The 27115-nt window shown below is 46.4% G+C and overlaps 2 protein-coding genes across 3 annotated transcripts in view; one reads left to right on the top strand and one right to left on the bottom strand.

Annotated features, from left to right (window-relative positions):
* The window catches only part of tpd52 (tumor protein D52), an 8841-nt gene extending 5221 nt beyond the window's left edge, over positions 1-3620 (bottom strand). For both annotated transcript variants that reach the window (XM_068747116.1, XM_068747114.1), the window contains exon 1: positions 3512-3620. In XM_068747116.1, coding sequence (XP_068603217.1) covers positions 3512-3530 — 19 coding nt within the window. In that variant the 5' untranslated portion in view covers positions 3531-3620. The remainder of the gene's footprint in view (positions 1-3511) is intronic.
* A 1803-nt stretch (positions 3621-5423) lies between these two features.
* zbtb10 (zinc finger and BTB domain containing 10) lies at positions 5424-18439 on the top strand. The gene is made up of 5 exons (XM_068747451.1): positions 5424-6083; positions 12550-13567; positions 16179-16244; positions 17626-17801; positions 18149-18439. Exons 1-5 carry the CDS (start codon positions 5424-5426, stop codon positions 18437-18439), a joined length of 2211 nt encoding a protein of 736 aa, XP_068603552.1.
* The last annotated feature ends 8676 nt before the right edge of the window (positions 18440-27115 follow it).

Here is a 27115-nt window from a genome sequence, read left to right on the forward strand (position 1 = left end):
TGTGTGTGTGTGTGTGCGTGCGCTCAAGCAGGTGAGGTATTAAAGCTGTCTGGCAACATTCATGCGCTCCCTTAAGGATCTGGAGAAGCTCAATAAACAGCGTGAGAGCGAGGCAGAAACTCCCCGACGTAAATGAGTGCATGAAAAATAATACCACGACTTAATTCATCAGAATCTCTTTATCCCCACCATTAAAAAAAACACAACCAATCAGCACACAGCTAGCTAGCAATGGCTCTCATTTGGTACGACAATAGTCGGTCAGGTTATGTAACCATGGATACAGAATCATTCGTTCATTCATTTTCCAACCGCTTTGTCCGTCATCGGGTCGCAGGCCAAGCTGGAGCCAATCACAGCAGTCAATGGGCGAGAGGCGGGGCACACCCTGGACAAGCCGCCAGTTCATCACATGGCAACACAGAGACAGGCAATCACACACACACACACACACACACACACACACACACACACGGACAATTTAGCGTCCACCAATCAGCCTAGGCTGCATGTTTTTGGTGGAGGGAGGAAGCCGGAGAACCCGGAGAACCCGGAGAGAACCCACGCAGACACGGGGAGAACATGCAAACTCCTCACAGAAAGACCACAAGTCGGATTCGAACCCGCGACCTCCTTGCTGTGAGGCAACAGCAAGGATTTGATGTTTGATCTACAGCCAACCTCCTGTGATTAAATTACAAAATACACCACAACTCCTGTCATGCTAGCTAACAGTAAGAAAACACCTATTAGATGTTCATACTGTTAGAAACCCTCGAGATGGAGGAGCCCCAGACTCCCGGTACAAAGTCCGCCAACGTTCCCAACGCTTCTTCTCAACACCCATGACCTTGGCGTCCATCCATTCAGACTGCATCGACTAACAAAGAGCCATCTTCAAGCTGTTAGATGATATAAAACATGAGATCAATTACCTCACTATTCATGGCACATCCCGTCACATGATTAACCTAAAATGAGAGTCATGCGATGTGAATGATTGGGGGGGGGGGGGGGGGGGGGTAGCCACAAGAGCGAACAGCTTGGACCAATCTCAGGTCAGGTCACGTTCAAGAAACACCCAACAGCCGTGATAGCCAAAGGGGCACGTTTTCCAAAATGTCTTATGCTTTATCTGATTTTCTTTCAAAATACAAAATAATTTGTTCATGATTAATTTAAAATGAACCCAAAGAGTAAACTAGAGAAGCGCTCAGAGCGCGGACCTCCGCCAAGCAGCTCATTCCCCTCATTTACACCGTCCACATGGTTAATCTGGATCATCACCAAAAAGGTTCTAAATTGTTCTTGTTGATTGAATTGATTTTATTTATCCATAAATGGGGGTTTTAATGTTAAAATGTAATATTTTTTCCCGACCTCATTCTGGAGGTCAGGAATGCTTGGGAATGTTATCTGTAACTGGCTTCCTCTGACTGCTCCAAGCCTCCACTTATCTAATAATCTAATAAAGCAAAGATGTTTGTGGCAGCTCATGATCAATGTCATTAGGCATTGAAAAACAACACTAGATTGCCTAAATGTTCTACATCTGACTCAAGTTCAGGACGAAACCTTCAAACAAATCAGCAGCAAATCCCAGAAAACTTGTAACATGAAAAGAAGAAAATATGGTTTGGTTGAATGATGCTCTTGTCAAGCAAAAGAAATTACAATCTTTGAATAAAAGATCATTTGAAGTATTTGAAAATAATAAAATGCCAAAGAATTCCCCACAAAACAAACCCTGCACACGTCAGCATGAAGTAATTAAGCTAAATAAATAAAGGGCGAGGCCTAAAATAAGATGCTTCAACAGGTGACAAGAAAAATATTAAAGAGAATCCAGGTACAGATGGTGCCAAGAGACAGTCACCATAGTAACAAGCATGATAACAAAATGGGCTTCACTGCATATTACAATTAGAGTGTAACTATTAAAAAGGAGAACTCATCACTTCCTCTGATCGGACTTAATAGTCTCATATTACCTGTGTGCAGGGTTTTTATTTTGGGAAACTTATATTCTGATTGTCTGTAATTGCACTGATCCATTGATCTCTGACTTCCCTAAACTGATCGACGGCCCCAGATTTTCTACCATCCAGTCTGGTCTTGCTGTGCGCCAAAATATCTTCACTGGAGTTAAGACCTAGTGACTGACAGGGACAAAACATCACAGAAAAATAATCTGGAAAAGCCAATGTGGCATAAGTCAACCTCCTCCCTGTTTCTCAGGGGTGGATGTGGATCCTGGGTGGAATTTTGCAGTCATATTCCACCCTTCTATAAGCAATAATCATTTTGAAACGTATTATGAAAAGAATTTGCCATTTGTTTACGCCCAGGAGTGTTAATGCAATACCAAACAGAACACCAAACTTATCATTTACTCCAGGCCAGTTGTGCTGCTGCAGCTTTTATCTGAGCAACACACACCCTGATCAGTCTGGTATCAGTAAGCATGAATCCTGAACAAACAACAGGCTACATCTGTTCATACAGACGTGCTCTTCTACTGGTTCACTATGTTTCTCCTTGAGGCAAAATATTTATTGCAGGAATTAAATGAAATAACATCTCTAGACGTTTGGGGGGGGGGGGGGGGGGTGAATACTGTATTTGCTGAAGGGAAATGAGGTAAGGATTGTGCCTGACAACATCTTGAGGACAGAAAATAAATACAAATTCATTCAGGGCGCTTTCCACTAGAACTACATCGTCTAATTACTTGTATTTAAAAACAGTTTTTTAACTGTGTTTAGTTGACATAGTTAAAAAAGAGACATTTTTCGTTGCACATTTTCTGGTATTGCAAAAAAAGATGGATAGAAGCAATGCAAATGTGTAAAAGATCACATATATATATATATATAGATTTATTACATCCTCCCTTTATAATAAAATGTTGAGGTTCCAAACGTGTGCTTAGCCCCGTTTGACCTCACTTAATAATTTAAGAGCATTCAAAAGAGCTCGATGTCAAGGATGAAGTCGTTTCTGACACTGTGACGTCACGCTGGAGACATTGAACGAATAAAGACTGTTATAATCTGTAATTTACTCTGAACAGTTAACGTCAGTTTTTTGATGACAAAGATTTGATAAATCGATTTATTAAGAAGACATTAATACATTTTACCGAGCATTGAGCGCCCTTCCTCTTAACTAAAAAGGACTTCCTCGTTTATGTTACACATTAATGACGTCAGCTAGCTGGTTTACGTTGCATATTGGAACAAATACTACCCAATATTTAACATCCGTGATGTTTTAGAAATTATTGGTACGCTAATGATGTAAATACCCTGCCTTATTTTCAGTCGTGTCATTTCTGTCTTTAAAATAAAAAAAGCACTTTTATGTTTGGGTTAAGGAAAAGTGAACTTAGCATATGTTCCCAACGACGAACGTGCAAAGTTAGCTCGTTTGCTAACTTTGGCTCGAGGAACTGAGTGATCGTAAACAATGGCGTCACTGATACTTTATTTGTTTGTTGTAAATGCGTTACCTTTTCCGGTGTCCTCCATTGTCAGACCGAATCCTCTATCCGAGAGTTTGTTTCCAGGCTGTGCAGATCGCTCCGCTGGTTGCGGCAGGTCTTCCTGCTCGCTCTTCTTCATGTTGCCGAGCAAGCAGCGCAGCGCAGCGCGCGCGGGGAGGGGTTCGTCGTGACGTCATGACGCAGGAGTGTAAACACAGGCGAGCACGTGGATCAAGGTTTACCATTAGAGAGAGGCGCAGCTGAACGATAACGACACGCCATTAATCGAGTGTTTGTTTCATATGCAGCGCGAACTTAGATAGATGTCATATTGGGAGAAAAAAATATAAACGCTTCTTATGTGGTAAATACACAGTATGGGGTAAAATAGTATGAATGTATGAAAATTAGTCTTCTTAATTTAGAAAACATGTATACGTTTTGTAAACTAATGTACCTCTCCACTAAATAAAAACGAGTGATCTAATCAGAACAATTTTCTAGAAGCGTTTGAAGTCATTTTCTTGTGCGACCTGATACAACACTAGACTGTAAGATTTAATTTCCGTACTTATTTTAAAGCAATGACCATTATTAAAACGATAAACGCAAAACTCTTCCAGATACTCAAGAGTTTTGCTTACGAGTTTTCATACATGAGATAATAAGTTGGCATAACTTCTTCTATTCAGCGCAAGTTTTTTTTTTTCCGTCCAATTCATTGTGGGGTTATGTCAAGATGACCGCTAATGCCAATACGAGCTGGAGCAATAAATAGAGCCACTATGAATGGCATCCCTTAAAACCGTAGGAATGTAACTGCCAGGGTGGGATATAAAATGGACACCCCTATCGTAATAAAAACCTACCGGTGGGTTAAATCCCACTTATGTTCACACACTACGTGTAAAGCCCTTAATTGGACAGAACAGAAACCAGACACCCGAAGAATGTGAGGCATCACAGTGATAGATGTCATAAAAGAGTTCCACCTGCTGGACATAATCTTTATGACAACAAACAGACATTTGAGACGTTTGATAAAGTGCATTAGATTACATGACTCTGGACTTCTTAGTCTATATCTATATCTATATATTTATTTGGACATAAAGTGGACAAAAATGTTGTCGTAGTATGGTTTATAGTAAAGTAATTTAAAAATAAATATATAGATACACTTGTATATCTACAATAATGCATACTATACATATATTGTATATTTACCGAGGTAATTTAAAGTTTTTGCATTCGATTTATACGTAAAAATACAAATATTACACAAACTTAAATAATATTTTATTTAAGATAAGTGTCTATTATAAATAAACTTAAAACAAACACGTGAAAATATTAGTCTGCTATTATTTTTTAAAGAATTCCTACAGAAAATGTGATGCTATAAATATATCAACCCCCCCGCTTAGCAAAAATGCTAACATGAGGAACGTCAGGCCAGAATGTATGAGAAGAGAAGACAAGTTAAATCAAAAGTTTAAAAGCATTCCGAAAATGGGTGCAGCCCTGAAACAAACAAACAAAAAAGACCCCATGCTGATCAGCGGCACCCCCCCATCTTCCTTTAAAAGCCGCCCCCCCCCCCCCCCTCTCCAACCCCCCCGTCTCTGGTCGAGGTGCATTGTGGGGAGGGAAGTCGTTGCCATTCGACCTCTGCGGGGCCTGCGCGGACGCAGCGAGAACCCTGAAATTCATTATGCGGCTAAAATCTTTATTTATTTCCGCATAACCGACATACTCTCACCGCGAGGGCCGGAGCGGAGGAACGGAACGACGGAACGGCCCATCTCTTCGGAAAAAATATACATCCTGAACGAACATTTTTTTTTGTCGGCGGGGGGGGGGGGGGGGGGTGGGGGGCGGCCGGGGTGGGGGGGGGTACTGTTGAGAAAGTGAAGATTCTAATATATATTAGAGGAAAATGTCCGGTGAGAGGAACCGCAGGTCGCTGGCTTTCCGGGGAGGTGGATTAGCTGGGCTAACGGCTTCCAGCGGTATCGGTGGGGGGAACTGTAACAGCTGGGAGGCCCCGGCCTGTCAAGACCGACGATTGAACGGGAACGGGCCGGATCAAGAGGAGGACGGGGATCTCGGGACGGACCGATCGTCGCAGAAGAGAGTGGAGGGCGCCGGGTCTGTCAGCGACAGCACGGAACCCGAGGCGGAGGAGGAAGACGACCCGGAAGGGGGCAGCTGGGCTGCCGCGGACGGCGTCGACCGCGTCGGCTTGGTGGAAGCGGAAGACGGTTCCGGGGAGGGGAACGGCTTAATAGCGGGGAATGGTCCCAGCGACGCCGACGGCCGAGAGTCGGGAGCGGAGGCGGCGTGTCGGAAATCCGGAGTGGAGATGAGACCGCAGACGTTGCTCCAGAAACGCTCGCTGTTCCGCGGTTCGTGGTTGCAAGAGTTTCCCTGGCTGACGTTCAGCCAGGAGACGGGGCTCATGTCCTGCTCCTGGTGCCGCAGCAACGCCACTAAAAACGGCGACGAGCTCGTCAAGGGAAGCCGCAGCTACAAACGGGCCTTGCTGCTGAGGCATCACCTGTCTGCGGAACACGGGAGAAATGACCCCACCAAACAGGTAAGGCTAGCTCCGCTCTCCGGTGGCGCTGTCTCGCAGCTAGTTTACGCAGCGTTGTCAAAACGTTTACCTTTATGTCTGTTATGTTTGTCCCTAATATATAGTCGGCTTAGGTGTGTTTAAAAAATAAAAAGAAGGCGAAAAAGAGGCCATTGCTTAAGCTTCACGATCCCCCTCTCCTCGCTGATTAGCTAGCATCACTCTGCTAACCTGAGCTAGCAGCTAGCTTAGCCAAGCTAGCCGCTCGTAGCTTCGTTATGTACACGGATGTAGGTAGCCAGAGGCGAGGCGGGGGGGCTAACGCCGACCGGGCTACTGTACAGCAACGCACATCAAGCCCCCTTTAAAAAAAAAAAAAAGCACGAATGACGCCATTTACTCATATTTAAAGTAATTTACTACTCTTGAATGGCTGCCAACTTGCACCTTTATTAACCTGCTCCGGTGAGGCACCTGCGAACAACGAGAGGCTGTTGCTGTGCTCCTGGGAGTAAAATCATAATAATAATGTTATGACGTTTGGCTATTTTAAAATGACTGAACAGTATTTAAAAAGTGTAAGAAGTTGGTCGTGTACAAAAATATGTTTTCATTTATTGATCCATACTGTACAGTGTATAGCATTCCCCTTTGGTTGCATCAGCAAGCTGTCTTTTTTTTTAAACCTCTAACATGCTAGAGGTCAAACATCGGCAAGGACCCTGTCAGCCTTTGGGGGGGTGGGGGGACCGCACCCCTATCCAGCCCCCCCTCCTCTTGGCTTCTCCTGCAGTTCTGCTGGCTCGCAGTCCCGGGTGACCTCTGGTGAATTTCTTCCTCCTGCCTCCTCCTCCTCCCCTTTGGGGAACTAAATTAGAGGCATTATGCTAGAATGACCTCTCCACCCCCCCCCCCCCCCCCCCCCCTTAAGATCCATAGATGGTGTCAAAGGGAAGGCTGGGCAAGAGAAGAGTAAATCATTTCTGCCCTGGGAGTGGAAATGGATGGAAGTAAACACGATGACCACTTTTTAGTGAACTCCGACTTCATTCATTCATTCATTGCTTCGTGGTTTTTGTTTTTTATATCAGAGTGTCGGCAGCGATTCTTCTACGCTCTTTCAAAGCTCTCACAAAAATGGGGAGTGCGTATTTCTCCAAACGGTCTGGCGTCAACGGCGATTTCTCCGCTTGGAAATAATAAAGCCTTGCTGCTACTTAATGCTGCTTGTACATTATCGCGTCTTATCTTCCTATCCTGAGTATGCGGTTCGAGCTGTCGGGGGGAATTAAGAGTGGGGGGGTGCTATTTGACTCTAATTTGCGAGTGAAGAGGATTGCATTACTGCATTTAGTTGTTCCTCGGCACACGCAAACGCTAATCGGAATGACTTAAAGTGATCCACAAACTTGTATACGTACATCTCTAATTGTTAAGGAGAGCAGCAGGGATTGGCTTAGGGTCTTGGTGGTGATTTTCCCTAGCAACAAGGACCCCAGACACGGTGTAGCTATCGATTTACTCATGGGGCTTCAACCTGTGAAGAACACATTCAAATCGCCTGACTGTTCTAAATTATTTTCTAATGATTTGACATACCTCAGATTATATTATCACTACCCTTTTGTCTAAATGTACGCTATATATGTATATATATATACACACACGCTGTTGCTGATGACATTGTAAGTTATTCAAGGGAAGCATTGCGAAGCAGAAACATTAAAGGGTATTCTAGTGTTGGGGAGCCGCGTCTTGTTCTGTTCACTCATTCCTGACGTTAGTCAGGCCTCTGCCGCATTCGTTATAGCAAACTCGATTATCCCTAGCACACCAGGGCAGCTGTGTTGAATGTGGGTCTCCTTGGAGAAGGGGTCCGTTGTCCGTAATTCCGTAGATGCCGTCTCGTGTTCGCTTTGTGCCACGCGCTCGCTAGAAAAAGGGTTGAAGGCAAAAGTACATCATGGGTTCCCTTAAATCAATCCTGGGATTGTACATCTGTGCCATATGAGGAAGTGTTTTATTTTTCTAGCACTGTATTTTTCTGTTGATGAGAAAAAAGTATGCATCAAAACTGGATAATTGTCAGAGTAGTACGCATGTATAGAATCTATAGTCTACAACTGTACCTTACAACGCACGGTGGAGCGTTACATAGTCGTTACATAGTCGTTACACTGCGGTCTCTCCAGAGCCCCGCTCTCTGTTCCACACAGACTTTTCATGTCTCTCGGTTTTTGTTCTTTGTTTGAACTTCAATGGCACGTTTTTATTTCTTTCCGTAATGCAAACACCTGTTCGCCACACCCTTGCAAAAACCCTAACTGGGACAAAAACCCACACCGGGTTGAGACTTACGAGACCTAGTCCGGTGATCCAGGTTTAGACGACCGGCACTCGTTTAGGACTTGATGTCAGAACAAATGTTTTGACTGCATTTACGATCAAATAAGTCAGAGCAAAAGGATTTGAGTGGAACCCAGACACTGGGGGGGGGGGGGGGCTGGCCACATTCAGGTTTTTTTTTGCCACCCGAGACAAATACCACGTTCATTGTTCAGACTAAGGCCCCCCCAAACGAGTAAGGAGACCCACCCGTTGCAGTTTGGTGTCTGCCAGATAGATGAGATGTTTATTGGGGGCCACAGGTCAGTGGAATGGGGTGGGTTGGAGCCAGAGGGAGAATTCTTCTCATTGAATCTGTCATTGACTCCAGTCTCCCCTCGTCGCCCTCCCACCCCCGTGTCTTCTGTCAGAGCATTGTTAGGAGGCTGCGAGACACGCAGTCCAGCCCTCCCACACCTTGGGCCAAACGCACACTGCAGTATTGTTCTAGCATCTGGGAACAGACTGGTCGGACGGGGGGGGGGGGGTGGTTTGAGGGAAGGATGCAGTAGATGTAGGGGAGTTGGTGAGGCACCGGCGGAGATGGCCTCGGGGTTGGGCTGGTCATGGGACTGGCTCATGAACCGCGTAAAAGAAGTGTGGGTGTCGCCGCTGGGCCTGGAAAGCGCAGCAACTGCGTGTTTTAAACCTGCCTGCCTTTCAGCGACCAGAGGGGGCCCGATTTCTCACCAGATTTGTGGACACTAAACGGCGTCCTTGTGATCGCCGTCACTCGTGTCTCACGCTATTCTATACAGCATGATATTAATTTTAAGTCATCCTGTTGCTCTTGATGAGTAGAAACATCCCTGATGACTAAGCTAGCTGCTTAGCGTGATTATTTACATTTGCTATTGTAGCTCATCCCGTCTTATAACCTGTTACCACGGACTCTTATTAATCTCCCCCCCCCCCCCCCCCCTATCATCCAACTGTGCTCTTAAAGCGACAGAAAGTGAATGAATGAGTCAAAGTGTGATCAGGCTGTTTCTACTTATAAATATTTTTATTAAAATCACACTGATTTTAAAAATAAATAAATGGATGATTAATATGCTTGCCCGGCCTTGGAGCAAATAAATTAAAAAGCAATAAATTCCCAAAAAATAATAATAATTTCTCAAACAACCGTTCAACTAATAATTGTTCCTCCCGCCACGCTCTTTAGTTTCACTCGCCTGCCGACGCTCCCGGCAAACTTTCCCTTGTTCGACCAGCCTGCTTTCTTGTCCCAGACGAGTGTCGAGTGCGTTGCGCTCCCGTGTTTCGAACCCAATCGAAACGCTAACCTGATCCACACTATCTCGGAATCTGTACTCCATCAATCTGGATTCCAGGGATGCATGGCTTGTTTAGAAAGACGGACGAGATGATGGACGTAGACGAGGACTTGTCATAGAATCTCCCCGAACCTGAGGGAAGACGCGCGAGAGAATTTCAAACGATGATATTTGACTCCGGGCATATTTTTTCTTTACTTTTTCTTTCTTGCAGTTGGTTTAAGCAGCTGCTTGTTGAAATAGAAACGTACGGTGGACTTAATCTGTGTGCATTTTGTGGAAACGGAGCAACACATTTCCATGATTATAAAGTGTCCACAAATCCAACAGTAGAATATTGTCACACATTTGCTTTACTCCCAAGAGGCCGAAATATCCGCGGCATCTTTCACATCTCGTTTCTGCCTTTCTTCCACCCCACGTCATCGATATTGAACCCGTATTTGCTATTGGCGCCGGCTTTGCTTTGCCTCCAACCATCTGCTTTGCGGGGTCGGTCGGCTCTCTGCTGGTTCTCCGACCTTTCAGCTCAAACGTGGCACATCTGGAGAAAGGATGATGCTGCCGAGCCCAGTATGGAGCAACTTTACCAGTACCAGGCTGTGCTGGTCTGACTCCAATAAGCGTGCGCACGCACACACACACACACACACACACTCTTCGCTGGCCCTTTGCCTTGCTCTGTTTAATGGATTAAAGGTTTGGGGAGTCGTGACGTTTTGGGGTTGGGTGGATAGCTGGTTGAAATGATTAAATACCACTGATCTCGGCATGCGTGAAAAATAAAATGGGGGGTTTGGGGTGTGTGTGTGTGTGGGGGGGGGGGGGGTACAGGACATGATTCAAGTTTGGTTTATCGGATCAGGTTGAAAACTCATCAAAAGAGAAGACCAAAGACGATCCGACGCCTCCTGTGGTCGCGCTCCTGCCCTTCGCCGCACCGACGTCTTCCTCCAGAGGCTTTGATGTGTATATTATGGCATAATTTCTCTCTCCTCTCTCCATCCTCTTTCGACTCGCACACACACACACACACCCCAGCTCCTTTCTGAGCTTGTGAGTGGGAGATGCCATGTAATAAGAGAGTGAGTGCCGAGGCCTTTCACAAAGGCCCACAGTGAGTGGACAATGAGCCTCAGGGAGAACATGGGCTATTGTGAACGCGTAAAGTGGGGTGACCCGACTCCTCCTCACAATCACGCTGGCTTTTTGGCTCCCGTTGCTCCACATTTTCTCCGTCACCCTTTTTTGTTGAGACTCGGTCTTGTGCTTTCTGTCAGTGCCTCATGTGCTCCTTTTTTTGGTTTTTTTTTGTGCGTGTGCTATCACGCTTTTCTATTTTATGCTATCACCGGTTGTTTTTTCACGCTTAAGTCCGTCTTTTTGAAACATTCTTTTCTATCTCGGCGTGTTTCTTTCAGCACGGCATGTACATAGACTTTCCCCACTGCGTGTCTCGTCCTCTTTTCGGCCTCATTTCATCCCACCCTATCTCTCTCCATCCCCCCCCCCCCCCTCCAGCTGTGGCAGAGGATGATAAGCCCCCTATACTATCCTGTGTGCCCAGGCTGCCCTGGACAAGAGCTGCAGTGTAGAGGGAGTGGAGTTGGGGGCGGGTGGGGACCTCCAGAGAAATTGATTTAATCTGAATTACTCGCGCTGCAACCCCAGCTGTGTGTGTGTGTGTGTGTGTGTGTGTGTGGCAGCTTGGTTTATGTGCGCACAGAGATGTTGGTGAGTGGGGGCAAAAATCCAGATCTGGACCAATGTGAATTATTCTGGATTAGGACATCTGCTGTGCAATTCTGAAATGAGCCGGAGACGTATTCCGTTGCGTGTTTAACTTTAGTGCAGACTGAGAATGCATCTTTCGTAAAGGCCTTTGACGTATTTTTCTATGTGCAGGTGGGCATGCCAGTCAAGCCATGTAATTTGCAACCGTGCGTGTGTAACTTCCTTCCCCCCCCCCCCCCCCCTGCTTCGTACCAGGCTGGCCCTTTGCCCTGTTATGGGGCAGCAGGGAAGGGAGCGTGGGGCTGTTACCAGGGCAGTTCTATGTGCCCTGCCCTTTTGTGCCCTGCTTCGGACACTCGTCAGCCCGCTTCCGCGTCTAATTATGTCCGGTTTAAAGATGAATTCAGTTTTGAATTTGCTTTCCTATCTTCTCTGAAAGTGATGGGTAGAAGCAATGTTTCCATTCACTGGAACTATTTGGGTGGGGGGGGGGGGGGTCTCTTGTTCCTTGTAAATTGATTCCTCGCCTCTGCTTTCAGTGAAATTTAAGAACTCGTGAAATTGGGGAAATCTTCATGCGGTTGCACAAATCGATGAAAATGGACGTTTCATTTAGAATTTCAGTTTCTTTCGGTTTAATAACTTTTCTATAAGTATACGAGCCAATGCGAGGGCTCCGTTCACGCTGCGGCCATTTGTATTTATAAACAAGAACCAGTCGGTCCGAACGAGCAAGCAGTTTCCTCCCCTCATTAAATATGCAAACGCATGCTTAAGGGTTGGATGTGTCCTCTGGAGTTTCTGAAATGCTTTCTTAAAAATGTAGATCAATTATAGGCATGTGTTGGCCCCGCCCAGCCTAAAGGTAAGGCCACCTTTCATTACCTCCATCACGGCAGAAGCCTGTCGAACCTGTTTCGCCCCTGTGGGGAGGCGTATCAGCGCGACACCACAAACTCTGAGGGTGTGTGTGTGTGTGTGTGCGTGCGTGTTTGTAAAGTTACAGGAAGGGGAGATGGATTACCTGCGACTCCTACGATCCCTGATTAATTTGTCTCTCTCTCTCTCGCTGTCTTTCACATTAAAAGGAGATGTCGAGGCCCTGCGACAACGCCAGCCCCCCCACTAACTGCTCAGGGGAAGACTACCGCAGCAGAACCAATGAGAACTCCTACTGTTACCAGCTCCTCCAGGAGCTGGACAAACAACGCAGAGGAGGCATCCTCTGCGACGTCAACATAGTCGTCTCGGGCCAGGTGTTTCGCGCGCACAAGAACATCCTGGTGGCGGGCAGCCGCTACTTCAAAACTCTCTACTGTCTGACCAAGGGCGACGCCCAGGACCAGGCCACCGTCACGCATCTGGATGTTGCTGCCGTGCAGGGTTTCTCCGTCATCCTCGACTTTCTGTACTCCGGGAATCTGCTGCTGACCAGCAAAAACGCCATCGAGGTGATGTCCGTCGCCAGTTACCTCCAGATGACGGAAGTCGTCCACTCGTGCCGGGCGTTCATAAAGGACGCCCTGAACATCAGCATCAAGCAGGAGGCGCCCGACTCGGTGGTGGTGGACTACAACAAGAGGCAGATGGTGGCCAAAGACGGCCAGCGGAGGCCCGAGCAGAAGCCCAGCACCTTCTGGGCCACCAGCATCCTCTCCAAGCTGTCGATCAAGGCCAGCAACAGCCAAGGAAAGGAAGCGGCGGGGGACAGAGACGAAGGCGGCAAGGTGAAGGAGGAGACCAGCGACGTCGACGTGACGGCGGCCGGGGGCGAGGGCTGTGCCCTGGTGACCCCCGGGTCCTCGGGGAGCTGGGCCCACCACAACGACAACTCGTCCGATTCGGCAGAGACCAACGAAACGCGAGCGGCCAGCGGCCAGGTGCAGGTGTTCGTCTGGAACGAGCCGGCCACGGGGAGCGCCGGGATAAAGCGAGAGGCGCCGGATCCGGCAGCCAGAAGCGGAAGGAGGAAAAAGCAGACCACCACCCGGCGGTTCGTGTACAACTTTCCTCCGGAACCCGAGGGGGGTTTTGACGAGGGGATGTTCGTCCAGCCGTCGGCCTCCTACCCCAGAGAGGACCTATCCGCTCTCTCCGAGAATGCTGGTACGACACAAGCACACACACACACACACACACACACACACACACGCACACACACACTTCCATTGCATATATCAGTCTTTTGATGTCACTGCTTCTGTGACGTATATAAAGAGTAGCATTAAGCCAGGCGGGCGCCCCGTTTCTTCGCTCTTCTGTTTAACTTTGCGTAACGTGATTGTGTCTGCACGCTTTGGCCTGCAGCTGTCCGTCGTCTGACTCTCGGTAACCGGTTTCATCGGCTTGCGTCGTCACCTCGACTAATAGTTCGCTCCTCAATGCAGAAACGCATTAATACAAATTAAATGATTTTCAAAATGGAATCAAGGAATTTAGGTCTCTACGTTTTAATCCCTTATCGTGGAAGATGATGTAAAAATAGATCTGTTAGACTCTGGCGCTGTACTGGCCCCCCCTCCTCCTTGATTCCTCGCCTCAATCATTCCATCCATCCTCCTCACACAGAGCAGCTCCCTCTCTCTCTGAGCGGTAATCTCCTCTTCTCTCCGCTCCTGCTGTTGGTCCTGTTGAGCATCGCGCTCCGTGCAAACGTGATGTCACATATGAAGCAGAGTGGCCGGTTGTGTGAGCGGCACAGAGGGTGTAGAAAAAGAGAGAGCTACAGTTTGTGTGTAAAATGGGGAGAGGCTTTCCTTGATACAGGAAAATGGCGCAAGCATGGGAACAACCCCCCCCCAGGCCTCCCTAAATGCACTTGAATGCTCTAAGTACCTCCAGCTCTGGGCTCTTTTTAATGCGTGCTGAGTGTTTCACAGGCCGATAGCGGATGCAGACTTGCAGCTTGTCCTCCTCCTTTTGTGTTTTTGTCGTTTAGCTCCATGCCTTCAAAAAAAAAAATATATATATATATATATACGCATATACCGTATAAAGATACGATTAAGACTTAAAGTAGGCGGTTCATCACAGTAAAAGGTCTAGTTGTTGTTTTTTTGGTTCCAGCCCCTTTACCTTCAAACTGGAATTTCTTAACACAGTAAAAGTAATATTTACATGTTAAATATCGATCAGCGATCGAGTCGGGGATGGTGGGTGTCGGGGATATTCCCCTGACATCCTATGTAAGAATGGTTAAACGCACACAAAACTCTTAACAGTGGGCGTCTGCAGCGGCTGGATTCCCTGTCGTTCAACACGTGAGCGACGTCTAACGCGTTGTTCCGGTGTTTGTGGGGAGGTGAGAGGGAGGACCTGCAGATCTCTTAATAACAAAACTTGAAAGGGACATCCTCTGGCGTTCATATTTTACATGTCTTCAAGTAGTTGCGGTGCAGAAAACTGCCGCCTCATGGAATGCGCTGAACTCGCTGTACTGGTAGGGTCAGTCGGAACGTTGTAGTCGTGCGCGGTTCGTCTCGTAGTGCACGCTGTACTCATTAGTCTCGACAAGCATTTTGCTTCTTCTAACGTCTGAACAGTCGTCCGCCGCTGTCGGCTGTTCCGTTTCCCTCAGTGATGTCACTCTTTAGGCTTCCTTCAAGTGGGGCTGTGATGTCACGCATGAAACCTAATTAGCGCAAAAATATTCCTGTATGCTCTTTTAGCTTTCTGGTAAAGTGTTTAAGTATTAAATATTGTTGCTAGAAGAATTTACTGCGAGTTTTCACAACAATCCTAACTTTTAAAATACTCGAGTGGCCAAAGCGGCGTCTTATTTGTGCCTTTTTTTACGTAGGAAAACGGCACAATCCTCCTTTCTCCAAACGGCGAATAGCTCTTAGCATGATCGCTAACGGTTGCCATAGAGACAAAGTTTGCCGTGGAGCCGGCTTGTGTTCGGGTCAGAATCTGAGATCTGGTGGAAACGCACCGGTCCCACAGAAGCTCCTGCAGGCTGGCCGGCCGGATTGTCCTCTAAAGCACGCAGGTGTAACGCGTTTGCATACACACTGGTCTTTGTGGAAGAGTGCGCGCACACACACACACACACACACACACACACACACACACACACACAATAACTTCCTCAGTCCGTGTGAGGTGCAAAGCCACGAGAGGCCGTCCCCTCCCTCCTTAATCTACTCTAATGCACTGGGGCTATCCTCACCATTCCAAATATTGACCCAGGGAGAATGGACACGCACGCGCACACACGCACACACACACACACACACACACACAGGGGTGTGCCTTTAATGGGCTTTAAGCGCTGATGCCAGAGGAGCCGGACACGCACACACACACACACACACTTACAAAAGCAGAGTAAGCTGAGCCTGTGTGAGGGCTCGGCTCTCTAATTAACCCCCTCCCTGCTGGAGCCCTGGTTACACACGTTCGTTGCGCCGTCTTGGGGAGCTAACTGCTTTACATATGGGGAGGGGTGTGTGTGCGTGCGTGTGTGTGTGTGTGTGTGTGTGTGTGTGTGTGTGTGTTTGCCTACGTTGTTAACCAAAACGCCCATTGTTCTGTGCAGGGGTGGGGGGTTGGCCAGGTTGTGTACACTAAATTGTTCAGAGGTGTGTGTGTGTTTGTTGTGCTTGTGTGTGCACCCAACCTCCTCCTCCTCCCCCCCCAGGCTCTCAACCACCTCTCATCTCTCTTTCTCCCTCTCACCTCTCTCGCCCTCACCCCCACCACCCCCCCTTCCCAGAGCTGGCCAATCAGATCCAGTATAGCATCATCCCGGACGTACAGCAAGGGGAGTCCTGGGAGAATGGTAAGAGCGGGATTCTAAAAACGCACCTTCTGGCGTGGGCGTGCGGCGGAGCGGTCGGTACGCTGCACGTCCGACTTCAGAATCGGAATAATTTATTAATCCCAGAGGGAAATTCCATCGCTGTTCAGCCGCTATCCGACGTGGCTTTTTAGATGAATGAATGGTGTAAAGCCAGTTTTTATTTAGGCGAAACTGATTTTCCCCGACGCGGAGCGTCTCTCGTCCGCCGTACGCTCTTGAGCGGCGAGCGTGCGTCGTGTCGGAAAAACTGAAAATACTGAAAACGCTTCCTTTTTAGTTTCTTTTTTTCTTAAAGTCTGCCGTTGACGGCCGTCTCACTGCCACAGAGCGTCGTGCAAACAGTCGGCCGGAAGGATCAAACGTATCCCGGCTGGGAGTTGAAGCATAAGCCATTGATCTTTTAGGAATTGAGTATTTCAGGTTTAAGATGCGGTTTAATTATGGGTGGTGTCAGATTAAAGCTGGAGCCCCCGGCCAGCGGGTTGTGTCTTTAAGAGCAGAACATCTTCTGTAACACACAGGTGACCTGCTTCTCATCAACCCTCCCCCCCCTCCACCCGTCTCCCCCTTAGCAACCTGCCCTGACGACGCCGCTGTTGTGCTCAGCCTGGCTCAAACAAAGCGCTGTTTGCAGCCTCTTCATGATCAATAGACGGCGTGTCCGATTGTCAGCGCGGGCGTCCTCGGGGGGGGGGCGTCAGACGCGTGGCGTGACATCAGTGTGATGCATAATCATGTCGTTTTTCGATGTTTCTTACATCATTGATTGATTGACTAAGTGTTCCGGTATCAATCGTAACCGCTTCAGTGGCGTCGCTGATTTCTGAAGCATCTTCCAACACTCATCTTTAGTTCGCTGCCGTTTGACGGATCCTTTTTGCCGTTTTTGCGTTTGCATGTAATCCTTTTATAAATTACGACGTCGTTGCGGATACTCCGCCGTAATACGGATCTGTTGCTTAGCGACGGTGAAGGAGCAGGACGAAGCTCGGCACGCCCGCCGCTGTGATCGCATTAATGAATTCTACTTTTTATTTTTCATTTTAACTAATGAATATCAATGTGATTTATTGCGCTCTCTAATAGTGCCCACATCCAGCTCATTGATCGGACGAACGGGGATATTGGTTCCTGACCCGCCTCCCTCTCATTAGAGGATCTGTGCATTGAAGTAGTTTTTTGTTGCGGTTGAGTTTCTTCTCCGCTCCTTTTTCAGGCGGCTCAAAACCTCAAAGATCAAATCTTTAGTTGTATTAAAAACAGAACAAAGAATACCATTTAAAATAAAATCTCGCACCAAAACACGATCCGACATCTGAGCCCGTGCTTCTGCCTTGTGTCCGTTTGTGTGTCTGTCCAGGCGAGTCCTCACACCTAGCCATCAATAAGCTCAAGTGCCCCCACTGTAACTACATCGCCAAGCACCGGCGCACTCTGAAGAGGCACCTGATCATCCACTCGGGCGTGCGCTCCTTCAGCTGCGACATCTGCGGCAAGCTGTTCACCCGCCGCGAGCACGTGAAGAGACATTCCCTGGTGAGTCCGGCGTCCCCTCACGTCTTCTGCGTGACACACACCTGCCAGACAGGTAGTGTGTGTGTGTGTGTGCGTGCACATGTGTGCTATTCACTTTCTGTCCTTGCGTGATTTGAGAAAATCAAATCAACTCACTTCTGCCTTCTCACTGCCTGCAACTGATGGTTAAATGAATAGATAAATAAAGCAAAGACCTTTTCATGTGACCTCCTGCTTTGTCTTTATGCTAAGCTAACTAGCTTCTAGTGTTCTCCTGTGGATTGTGCCTCTCGATTAGCAGAGAGCCGACTCGCCTCATCTCCTCATTCGCCTCCCCCTTCTCCCCCCCCCCCCCCCCCCCCCAACAGGTGCACAAGAAGGACAAAAAATACAAGTGCATGGTGTGCAAGAAGATCTTCATGCTCGCGGCCAGCGTCGGCATCCGTCACGGCTCGCGGCGCTACGGCGTGTGCGCCGACTGCGCCGACTCGCATCAGGCCTCTCAGGAGGGCCTGGAGTCCATGGAGGGCATGGAATTTCCTCGCGAAGAAGACTTCGAAGGTGAGGACGGAGAGGACCTGGAGGGGGAGGAACCCACCGATAACGACCAATCAAATTGGGGCGACGGCAACGGCGCCGCTGCCCCAGAAGAGGACTAAGAATTTTAACAAGCTTAAAAGTTGATGTTTAATATATGTATACGAAAAGAAGAGAAAAAAGACCTAGCTGGTAAACAATCAACTCCAAAGTGCTATGAAACCTCGACGGTTGCTTAATTGTGCAAGTCGAATGACAAAGATGGATATAAAATTAAAAAAGGCTTTGGTAGAACGGGAACTCCAAGATGTACAGATTTGTTATTATTCGTGTGTGCTCGATTCTGGGTCCAGCCGCCCCCCCCAAGAGAAAGATTAATAATGACGAATAATATCGATGAATCAGGTCTTTGATGTATTTTTGTTTCCTGTTTTTCGGGGGATTGTAGGGGCTCGGTGTCGATGTAGAGTTTGGGCTAGGCCAATCATCTAAAAAGTGAAATGTTTAATTATTTAATTTATGAAGAGAAGTTATTATGGTCTTATCAAATGCTATAATTTTTATTTCTGCTTTCGTCTGCAGGCAGAGGCGCAGTAATAGCTGTTGCTTTCTGCACAATCTGAAAGTATGTTGCTCGGTGCTCGTAGAAATGCACGGAAGAGAGAGCGTTATTGTCCACAGGAAGATTTTTTAACTTGCTCTGTAGATCTTTAGTTGCGCTAAATATTATCTTTTTCTTTACTTTCGCTGCACAAATCTTGGAACCAAAAAAAATCTGTTTTGTGACTCTAATGTGTCTCAGCCATATTTATGAATAATTTAAGAGGGCTGCGATATTGTGCCAAACAGACAGCACACCAAGATTTTAGCGGGAAACAAAAACTACTGAATACGCTTTAAAAAAATAGAAAAAAGACAACATGAGGTGTTTTCTTTTTTATTTTCCTCTAAGTGAGAAAAAAATAATAAAAAAGTGAAAGTACAAGGGGAAATGTTATTGCTAGCTTTATACAAATCATGGCGTCACGGTAACACTTTATTCTTTTTTTTTTTTAAGCATTTGACTTTCACTTAAAGCTTGAATTTTGCCAAATGATGAAACGTTTGGTGCTGTAATGCTTGTCGCAGAATACTGGACCTACAGGCTATCTATGATGTTTATAATCATAAAGCTTAAAATGACTCAGTTATACGTATATTATAATCGGCTCAAACTATAGAACACTGTTGTGCTATGGCGACTATCAGGTATGCTTTGCCATTGTTTTTAAGCTTTTATTTAATGCACACACACACACACGCACGCGTACCATTTTGTAGAACTGCAGTACACGTAATTGACATTTTGCGGACCTAAGTGGACACCAATACCTGTATGCATTTGTTTATATTTGGTACTGAGTTATATAGTATATATATATATATTGAATCACTTGAACCTTGGTTGTTAGGGGGAGGAAGTGTGCAGAAAGTCATGAGGTCTGTTTTCAGTCTGAAAGAACTCCATTTTTCTCTTTTCTTTTGTCTGTAAAATTTATACAAAATGTCACCAGTTTAATTTGAAATGGGTTTTTATTTTCTAGGGTCTGCCAGGTAGAAAAACACTTTTTTCCACGGAAAGTGAAGCTCTACGGCGCCTCATAGACATGCACTTATGTTTTTTTTGTTCATGAAAATAATTTTGCTTTTGTTTCTTTGGCTTTCCCGAAAGCGGGTCTGAATGGAACTCTATAAAAAAAAAAAAAACTGTTGTCTTCTCTTCCAATGAGATTCTTTTTTTTTATTAGACACTTTGTTTTTTTGTTATTTAATATTATATATATATATTGACTCCAAAATGCAATCAAGACTGTTAATTTCTATTTGTCCAACCAAAATTGTTGTTTTTAATTATTGTTGCGTTTATAATGTATGCGAAAAGCCAGGTGAAAACTTGCGTAGTGTAGAAAATCCTTGCTTGTGTCTGTAATTGTCGCGATTTCTTTAAATGTTTTTTTTTCATGCTACAGAATCATTCACTTTATACATATTTCTGTTTAATTTACTTTCTCCTTTCCGCGTATGTTTCCTCTTTGATTTCATTAAGCACATATTTCCCTCAAGAAACACGGATTGTTTGCGGGTTGAGACCTCGGCGCAGTATCTGTTAATATGCAGTGGAATATTCGGTATGTACTGATACAAAAGATGCGTAACTTCCCTTTAGTGTCGGTGGAAGAAGATGTAGATTTAAGTCATAGAAATATCAGCCTCTTTGTGTCACTTTTACCTTCAAATCACTGTGCAAGGGGTTATATTACAGATAAATGTATGAGAATATATTATAAATATATAGATATAAGGAGAATATATTATTTAAATGGTGGATTTGTGTAATGGAACACATTGACAGTCAGCTACAGACCTCCAGACGTGGCGGTTTATTTCCGTGACCTTTAACCTTTCCGTTTTTCTCTGTTCACGCTGCGTGCTTGTTTATCACACCTTCCTGTTTGTTCTTTTGATACTATTTACCATTCTACTGATTTTACTGTAACGAATGAAACTCAAAACTATGATGTATCATTTTAGATTCTATGCTGTATTTGTTATATGGATTTAAAACGAAAAAAAAGACACGGAAAACAAAAGCAAAAACACTACAGATGGAAAGCAGAGGTTTTTTTCCCCCCAGCTGTATTTTTTTACGCTATTTCAGAAGGTATTTTTCAATTTCTCTCGAACTTTTAACAGTGATGCAAAACTCGGGTCGCACCTCAGTGCCCTCCGAACGCAAGGCAAATTCAGGTTACTCTTTTTACGTTTTTATCAAAGGTTTTCGAAGATGGAACTACATTCTCCTTTTTTTCTGAATTGTACTACTGTTCCTCTCTATAACTACATTTTAAGAATAAAAAATTTGATATTGCTTTAAACTTCTTGTCCACTTATTGCATCGTCGTTTGCCGCGATCACATTCCTTTCTATTTCGGAAACTTAACGGGGAGTCGAAGCTCTGGGTTTTGTAGATCATCCTCAAAAAGCAAGTAAACTTTCAACCTCTGACTCTCCTGGGTCTAAAGTGGGACCGTGAACGCACCTTCACACCAAACCATGCTGCCACCTGCTGTTAAGACTTGAGACTTGCGTCGCGTGGTTGTACCTCTTAATCGACGCTAGGTGGCAGCACTGGTCTGCGCATTTCCTCCATGGATGCCGTTTCTAACCTGTCCTAATTAAAAGTGACGTCACGGATGGAAGAACTCATGGATGAATAGCTGAACTGTGAGTCTGCAAACGCTGACCGGGGTCATGTTTATTGATAGAGGACATTTATTTTATTAGGCTATTGTCCGTATGTTGCATCAGAGTCGATATGGTTTATGGATAATGTTTGAATCCTGAAATATTGATCCCTCGTTGCAAGGCCTTGGCTGCACGTTGGTTTCCTCAGGCCTGCGTGTCGCGGCGTGTCTGAGTCCGCAGACAGTGGCCTTGTGGGGGCGAACTGCTCTACGCTGCTGCGTGTTTGCGTGCACGTGTCGGTGCACGAGCCTCCTTCCCTTTCACACAGACCCTTTTGTGTGGGTGTCTGTCAGCAGCGTTGTCTGCAGGCAGGCCCCCATTGTGTTGAGCCGCTGCTCCTTATTGACACAGGGCCCCCGGCGCTTCGTGTTCCCATGCCCCCCCCCCCCCCCCCCAAAGCCAGGGCTGACTGAAGGCTGAAAACGGAGCCTCGGACCTGGGGAGAGTTTGTTTGTGCCCCCCCGGTGCTCCCCGGTGCTCCTGCAGGTCCCCCCGGTCGGACATTAAACAAATCTAAGGTGGTGATGTGGTCACAGCTGCAGCTGTCAACGGGGGGGATCCACCCATCGTGCGGGTATGAAGTGTGTCTGTGTGCGTGGGGGTGTGCGTGTGCGTGTGACAGCCACAACACGTCGACGCCGCAGCGGATGACCTCAGAGGTCAAACGGAGAGCAACTATTAATGGAGATTATTGATCTGATCGCCATCATCCCCTCCGTGACGTGCCGTGGCCCTGCAGGCCCGCATGCGCGGGTGTCGAGGTTCTCCGTGCGTGAAGTGTTCCCAGCAGGACGGCTCCTTCACGCCGCGCCGCGCCGCACGTGGCCCCGCATTTACGCCGACGCTTCACGAACAGCGACAGTTTGCACAAACCTGGTATATATATCATCTTTCTGTGTTTTTCTTTTGCTTCTGATCTTTCTGCCTTTGAAAATGTTCACGCGCGTGATTGTGGAATGTCTGCGTGACCTGAAAGTTTGACAAATTCCATTGAGACTTCAAATATTTGCCAGAAAATCCGTTTTTAAGGGGACACGTTCTCAAGATAGTCGACTGGCTTTGCATTGTGGGAAATGTAGGATCCAGTATTTGGAGCTCGAGCCTTCCGTTTCATAACTGTTTATTGGCTATAAGGGGCGGTGCTATGGCAGGAAGCCTCAGGGACCCGCAGGGATCCGACGCAGACGCGGTGGGGACGTGTGAACGCACAGAAACGCCTCAGGTCTGACCCCAAACCGGGTTCAGGCCAGAACTTCTTCCATTGGAGTAAAGCTCGTGACCCATTTCACGCGAATTTAACAACAAAATAAACATTACATGCATTTTCCATTTCTTTTACGGGTTTTATTTATTTTATTTAAATATTTTATGCATTAATGCAATTTTATTAGAAACTTAATAATGAGGATGACTGTAGGAGGTGTGAATAGGTGTGTGTATGTGTGTGTGTGTGTGTGTGTGTGTGTGTGTGCGCGTGTGCGTCAGCTGTAAACCTACCTCAGGTTGCAGCTCTGTCCACAGAAAAGTGTGTTTGTGATTTATTTATTTGTGTTTACTCTTTCTGACTAAGTGTCTACTCTGGTGTATCTCAATAAATGTTAATGCTCCATTAAATGTCGGCCATCTTATTCTGAAATTAATGTGACACAGTGATCTTTATTAAAACAAGTTTAACGAATTTACAAGCAATTGCGTGCAATTTCATTTCCACGACAACGTCCTGTCTGTGAAGGCGCAGACTGCACAACACCACTTTGATGTCTTTCCTCCTTTTGGTTGAAGGATTGGCACCGTTGTGGAGTTGTGGTTAGTTGCCTTTGCATCGCAGCAAGATGGTTGTGAGTTTGAATCCCCACCCGGGGCTTTTTGGAAGCTTATGGTGGCGTTTCGTCTGCATGGGTTCCCTCCAGCTGCTGGCTTCCTGCCACAGTCCACAAACATGCAGCAGAAGCTCAAACGACATGAGCCGGGATTTGCATTTCATTTGATTATTTTTTACACTTCAGCTTGTGCAAACACAATTAAAACACATTTATTAAAATACTTTTTCTAATGAAGTTCACGACTTGATTTATTTGCTTGTAACTAACAGAGCTGTTGAGAAAATGAAGTCAATTTAAGTCATCCTTCACACTCAAACGTTTATATTTATAGATTTTGTGGAACAAGTTGCATAATATATTAAGATGTTTTTTATTGCGTGTTGATGACTGTTTATTCATCCTAAATACACAAACACACACGCTCAGGTCTTGTGTTTGTGTTTGTACTAGCTTTTTATTTGTGGTTCCACATAGTTTCTGTTTAATGTCATGTTTTGTGTGTGTGTGTGCGTGCGTGTGTGTGTGTGTAGGTGTGTGTGTTCTGAAGGGTTTTCTTGCGTCTGTTCATGCGGTTGCTAATAAGAGGTGTGTGTGTGTTTGTGAGTGTGAGTGTGAACGTGAACGTGTACACGTACCGTATCATCCCAGCGTGTGTCCCAGCTCGGCTATGGTGTCATGAAGTGACAACGTGTGTGTGTGTGTGTGTGTGTGTGTGTAAGGGAAGGTGCTGGTTCCCACAGTTCAGATCTAATTCAGCTGTAACTCAATCTCCGTGTGAGTGCCGCTCCTCCAGAGCTCTCCTCTCCCTCTGGAGTGTGTGTGTGTGTGTGTGTGTGTGTGTAGTGAGGAGACATTTCCCCTCTCAGACCCCTTCATATCAGTTTACTGTGTCAGTGTCAGGATCTTGACAGCAGCAACAGCCATGCACACACACACACACGCACACACACACAGTTGTAGGAAACGCTATACCCGTCGTTCAGACATCCAGCAGATTGGTGGTGTATTTGTATTTGTTTATGCTCACATTTCTGTTTTTTCCAACTTTACTGTGGCTGTTGACAAAAGATCGAACGGAGGAAGGGAAGAAGCAGGGAGGGAAGGCTGGGGATAGCCACTAGGGGCAGAAAAAAGAAGAAGTGTGGGACGGCTGCGTGTGTGTGTGTGTGCGTGTGTGTGTGTGTGAAAGCTGCTGTGCGCATGTGAGAGTTTTTGTGTGAACATAACTGTGTGTGTTTGTGTGTGTTTGCACCGCTGATGGGAATGTGAGCGGGGTTTGTGCCATCGATGGCGTTCCTTTTGCGCTTCGTTACCGCTCTCTGCGTGCACGGAGCCACGATCCTATTTTAAATGTGCCAGAAATGACGGCCATTTCCTCTGATAGAAGTGCGTGAATGAGTCCCTGTAAACCTTTGGAACAACACCCTGCATCCTGAGATACACCGGCCACTTCTCTCTGTGTGTGTGTGTGTGTGTTTGTGTGTGTGGTTGTGTGTGTCCATGCCATATGCATGCGTGTTGTTGCCCTTTCATTTGCCTAATTGTTCTGTTCAATAGTCGACTCCGTATTGAATGGCTGCTGCTGTATAGCGAGCGACTGCTGCAGGAAGCGGCGCCGTGCAGGAAAACACTGGCCTGGATTTACAGCCTGGTGACCCATGGGAGGCTGAGACTGGCTACACACACACACACACACACACACTCACACACACAATTGGGAGCCAATAGGGCTGGACAACAGTCTCTTGGGTGGGTCTTTTAAGCACCAATCAAGCAGACATCTTGGCTCTTGCTAGTGTTGGGCGTTAGCGTGGATGTATAATAGAATTAGATACCGGACACAAAGATGGAGGCTTTTCATTCCAATGAGAATTACCCGCCTGGAGGGCGTGGCCACAAAGATTTCTAGTTGCCAGCTTTAAATCCTGGGCAGGCAGAGAACATCAGCGGCGTTCCTCCTGCTGGCCTGTCCCAGTCTTCACCGACTCAACAACAAATCAGTCACATCATTGTCTCAGCAGAGTCTCTTCTCAGACAGGGAAATATTTTTCTCATAGTTCTTTTACATTTGGATTCGTTTCCTGACAACAATATCTCCCAGTCGGGTGCTCAAGGCAACGACTCCAACCGGCGTAATAGTCTTTGTAAGGACGCGTCAGTCTTCCGTCGCATTGACAACAGGAAACTGAAATCAAAAGTCACACAAAAAGAATTTTATCCAGCCGCCTCGGAGCGATGGAGGAGACAGAAAGCGTAACGAGGTTAGCGGTGATCACTGACTCAGACGTTTAAAAATGGACTTGTGTCTCTTCTGCAGGCCCGCGGGCTAATCTCTGCTCCGTGCCGGCTATTCTGCACACACACACGCACACGCACACACGCAGACAGAAAGTAAACAGTAACACACCTTGGCATCTGCATGCAGACACGCACTGAACGTCGCCTCGACATGTGCGCACACACACCTCTGCGTGCTGTGACATAGGTGCACACACACACACGCACACACATGCACACACACAATCGCAGACGAGTTGCTTTTTTTTCCCACCAGCTCCAACTTGTGGGAAAATCCTTTGCTGGTCAGTAATTGATTCCGCCCTGCCAGCTCCATTAGTTTACAGCGCACACACACACACACACACACACACACATTGAGATAAAGGCAACCCAAACCTGACGTCCCATTGGTGCAGGTGTTTCTCCTTTTTTTTTTTTACTTTCTTTGTCCAACTAAAGCTTCATTTTGTTTTTTTTCTTACCATTTGAAAGGTTGCCTCCATTTTTTTAAATTTAATTTTGAATATTGAAGATTTTATTTGAATATTGTATATATCGCTCCCGTCCTCCTTCTCCCTCCCTACAATTCATTTTACTACAGCGTAAAAAATACTGCACAATACTTTATTTTCATGGGGAAAAGAAAGAAAGAAAAACAATAGAAAATGTACAATCAAAATCAAGAAAAAAGCTGTGAAATTTTACTTTGTGTTTTCCTTCCTGCAGAAATATTGCACGGCTGAAGCCTCTGCTGAACATGCAAATCCAATATTCTGTCATTTCTTCTGTGAATAAACTCAGTTATTAGACAGACAACAGTAAACAATGCAGGAAACCTTGAGGACAAATCAGAGAGGCTGTAGTTCAGGGTCCAGCATCTTAATGTTGCCCCCCTCCCCCCCTTCTTTATAATCATCCTGACAGTGCATGCTGGTTTGCGATCATTCAACCACCTGCCATGACCCACAAATCAAATGCATTCATGCACACATACGCCCACTGACCCTTACAACCACTCTCCCAGCAAGCCACACGTACAAAACACAGCAGACACGCACACGCATGTGCTTGGGAGCCCACACCCACACCCACACCCACGGACGCAGCTCCTTATCGCCGCCGTCCCACCCAACCCCTCCCGTTTATTATCACACAGCCCGAGGCCTCGGCAGCATCCAGTCTGGCTTCCATTCAGCACTTCCTATCCCCGCTGAACTCCCATCAGCCGTTCAGCTCACCATTATCAATTACCGTCATCACTATTATTACCACGACTGCCGCACTTCAAAGGCGCCATCAAAGTCGTCTCATCAGGGAGAGGTTTCACATCGGATAGAGATTTCAGTTTGCTAAATGTCAAATTGTGTTTGTACAGTTTTAAGGAAATCCTGCTTTTCTAGTTTGACGGCG

Source organism: Brachionichthys hirsutus, chromosome 13 (genome assembly GCF_040956055.1).
Source record: "Brachionichthys hirsutus isolate HB-005 chromosome 13, CSIRO-AGI_Bhir_v1, whole genome shotgun sequence".
NCBI classification, from domain to species: domain Eukaryota; kingdom Metazoa; phylum Chordata; class Actinopteri; order Lophiiformes; family Brachionichthyidae; genus Brachionichthys; species Brachionichthys hirsutus.

Bases quoted from the DNA above. Each gene is read 5' to 3' on its own strand.
- zbtb10 (XM_068747451.1), top strand. From the start codon at position 5,424: ATGTCCGGTGAGAGGAACCGCAGGTCGCTGGCTTTCCGGGGAGGTGGA. The intron at 6,084-12,549 runs GTAAGGCTAGCT...TCACATTAAAAG, and splicing joins GAAATGACCCCACCAAACAG to GAGATGTCGAGGCCCTGCGA. The intron at 17,802-18,148 runs GTGAGTCCGGCG...CCCCCCCAACAG, and splicing joins ACGTGAAGAGACATTCCCTG to GTGCACAAGAAGGACAAAAA.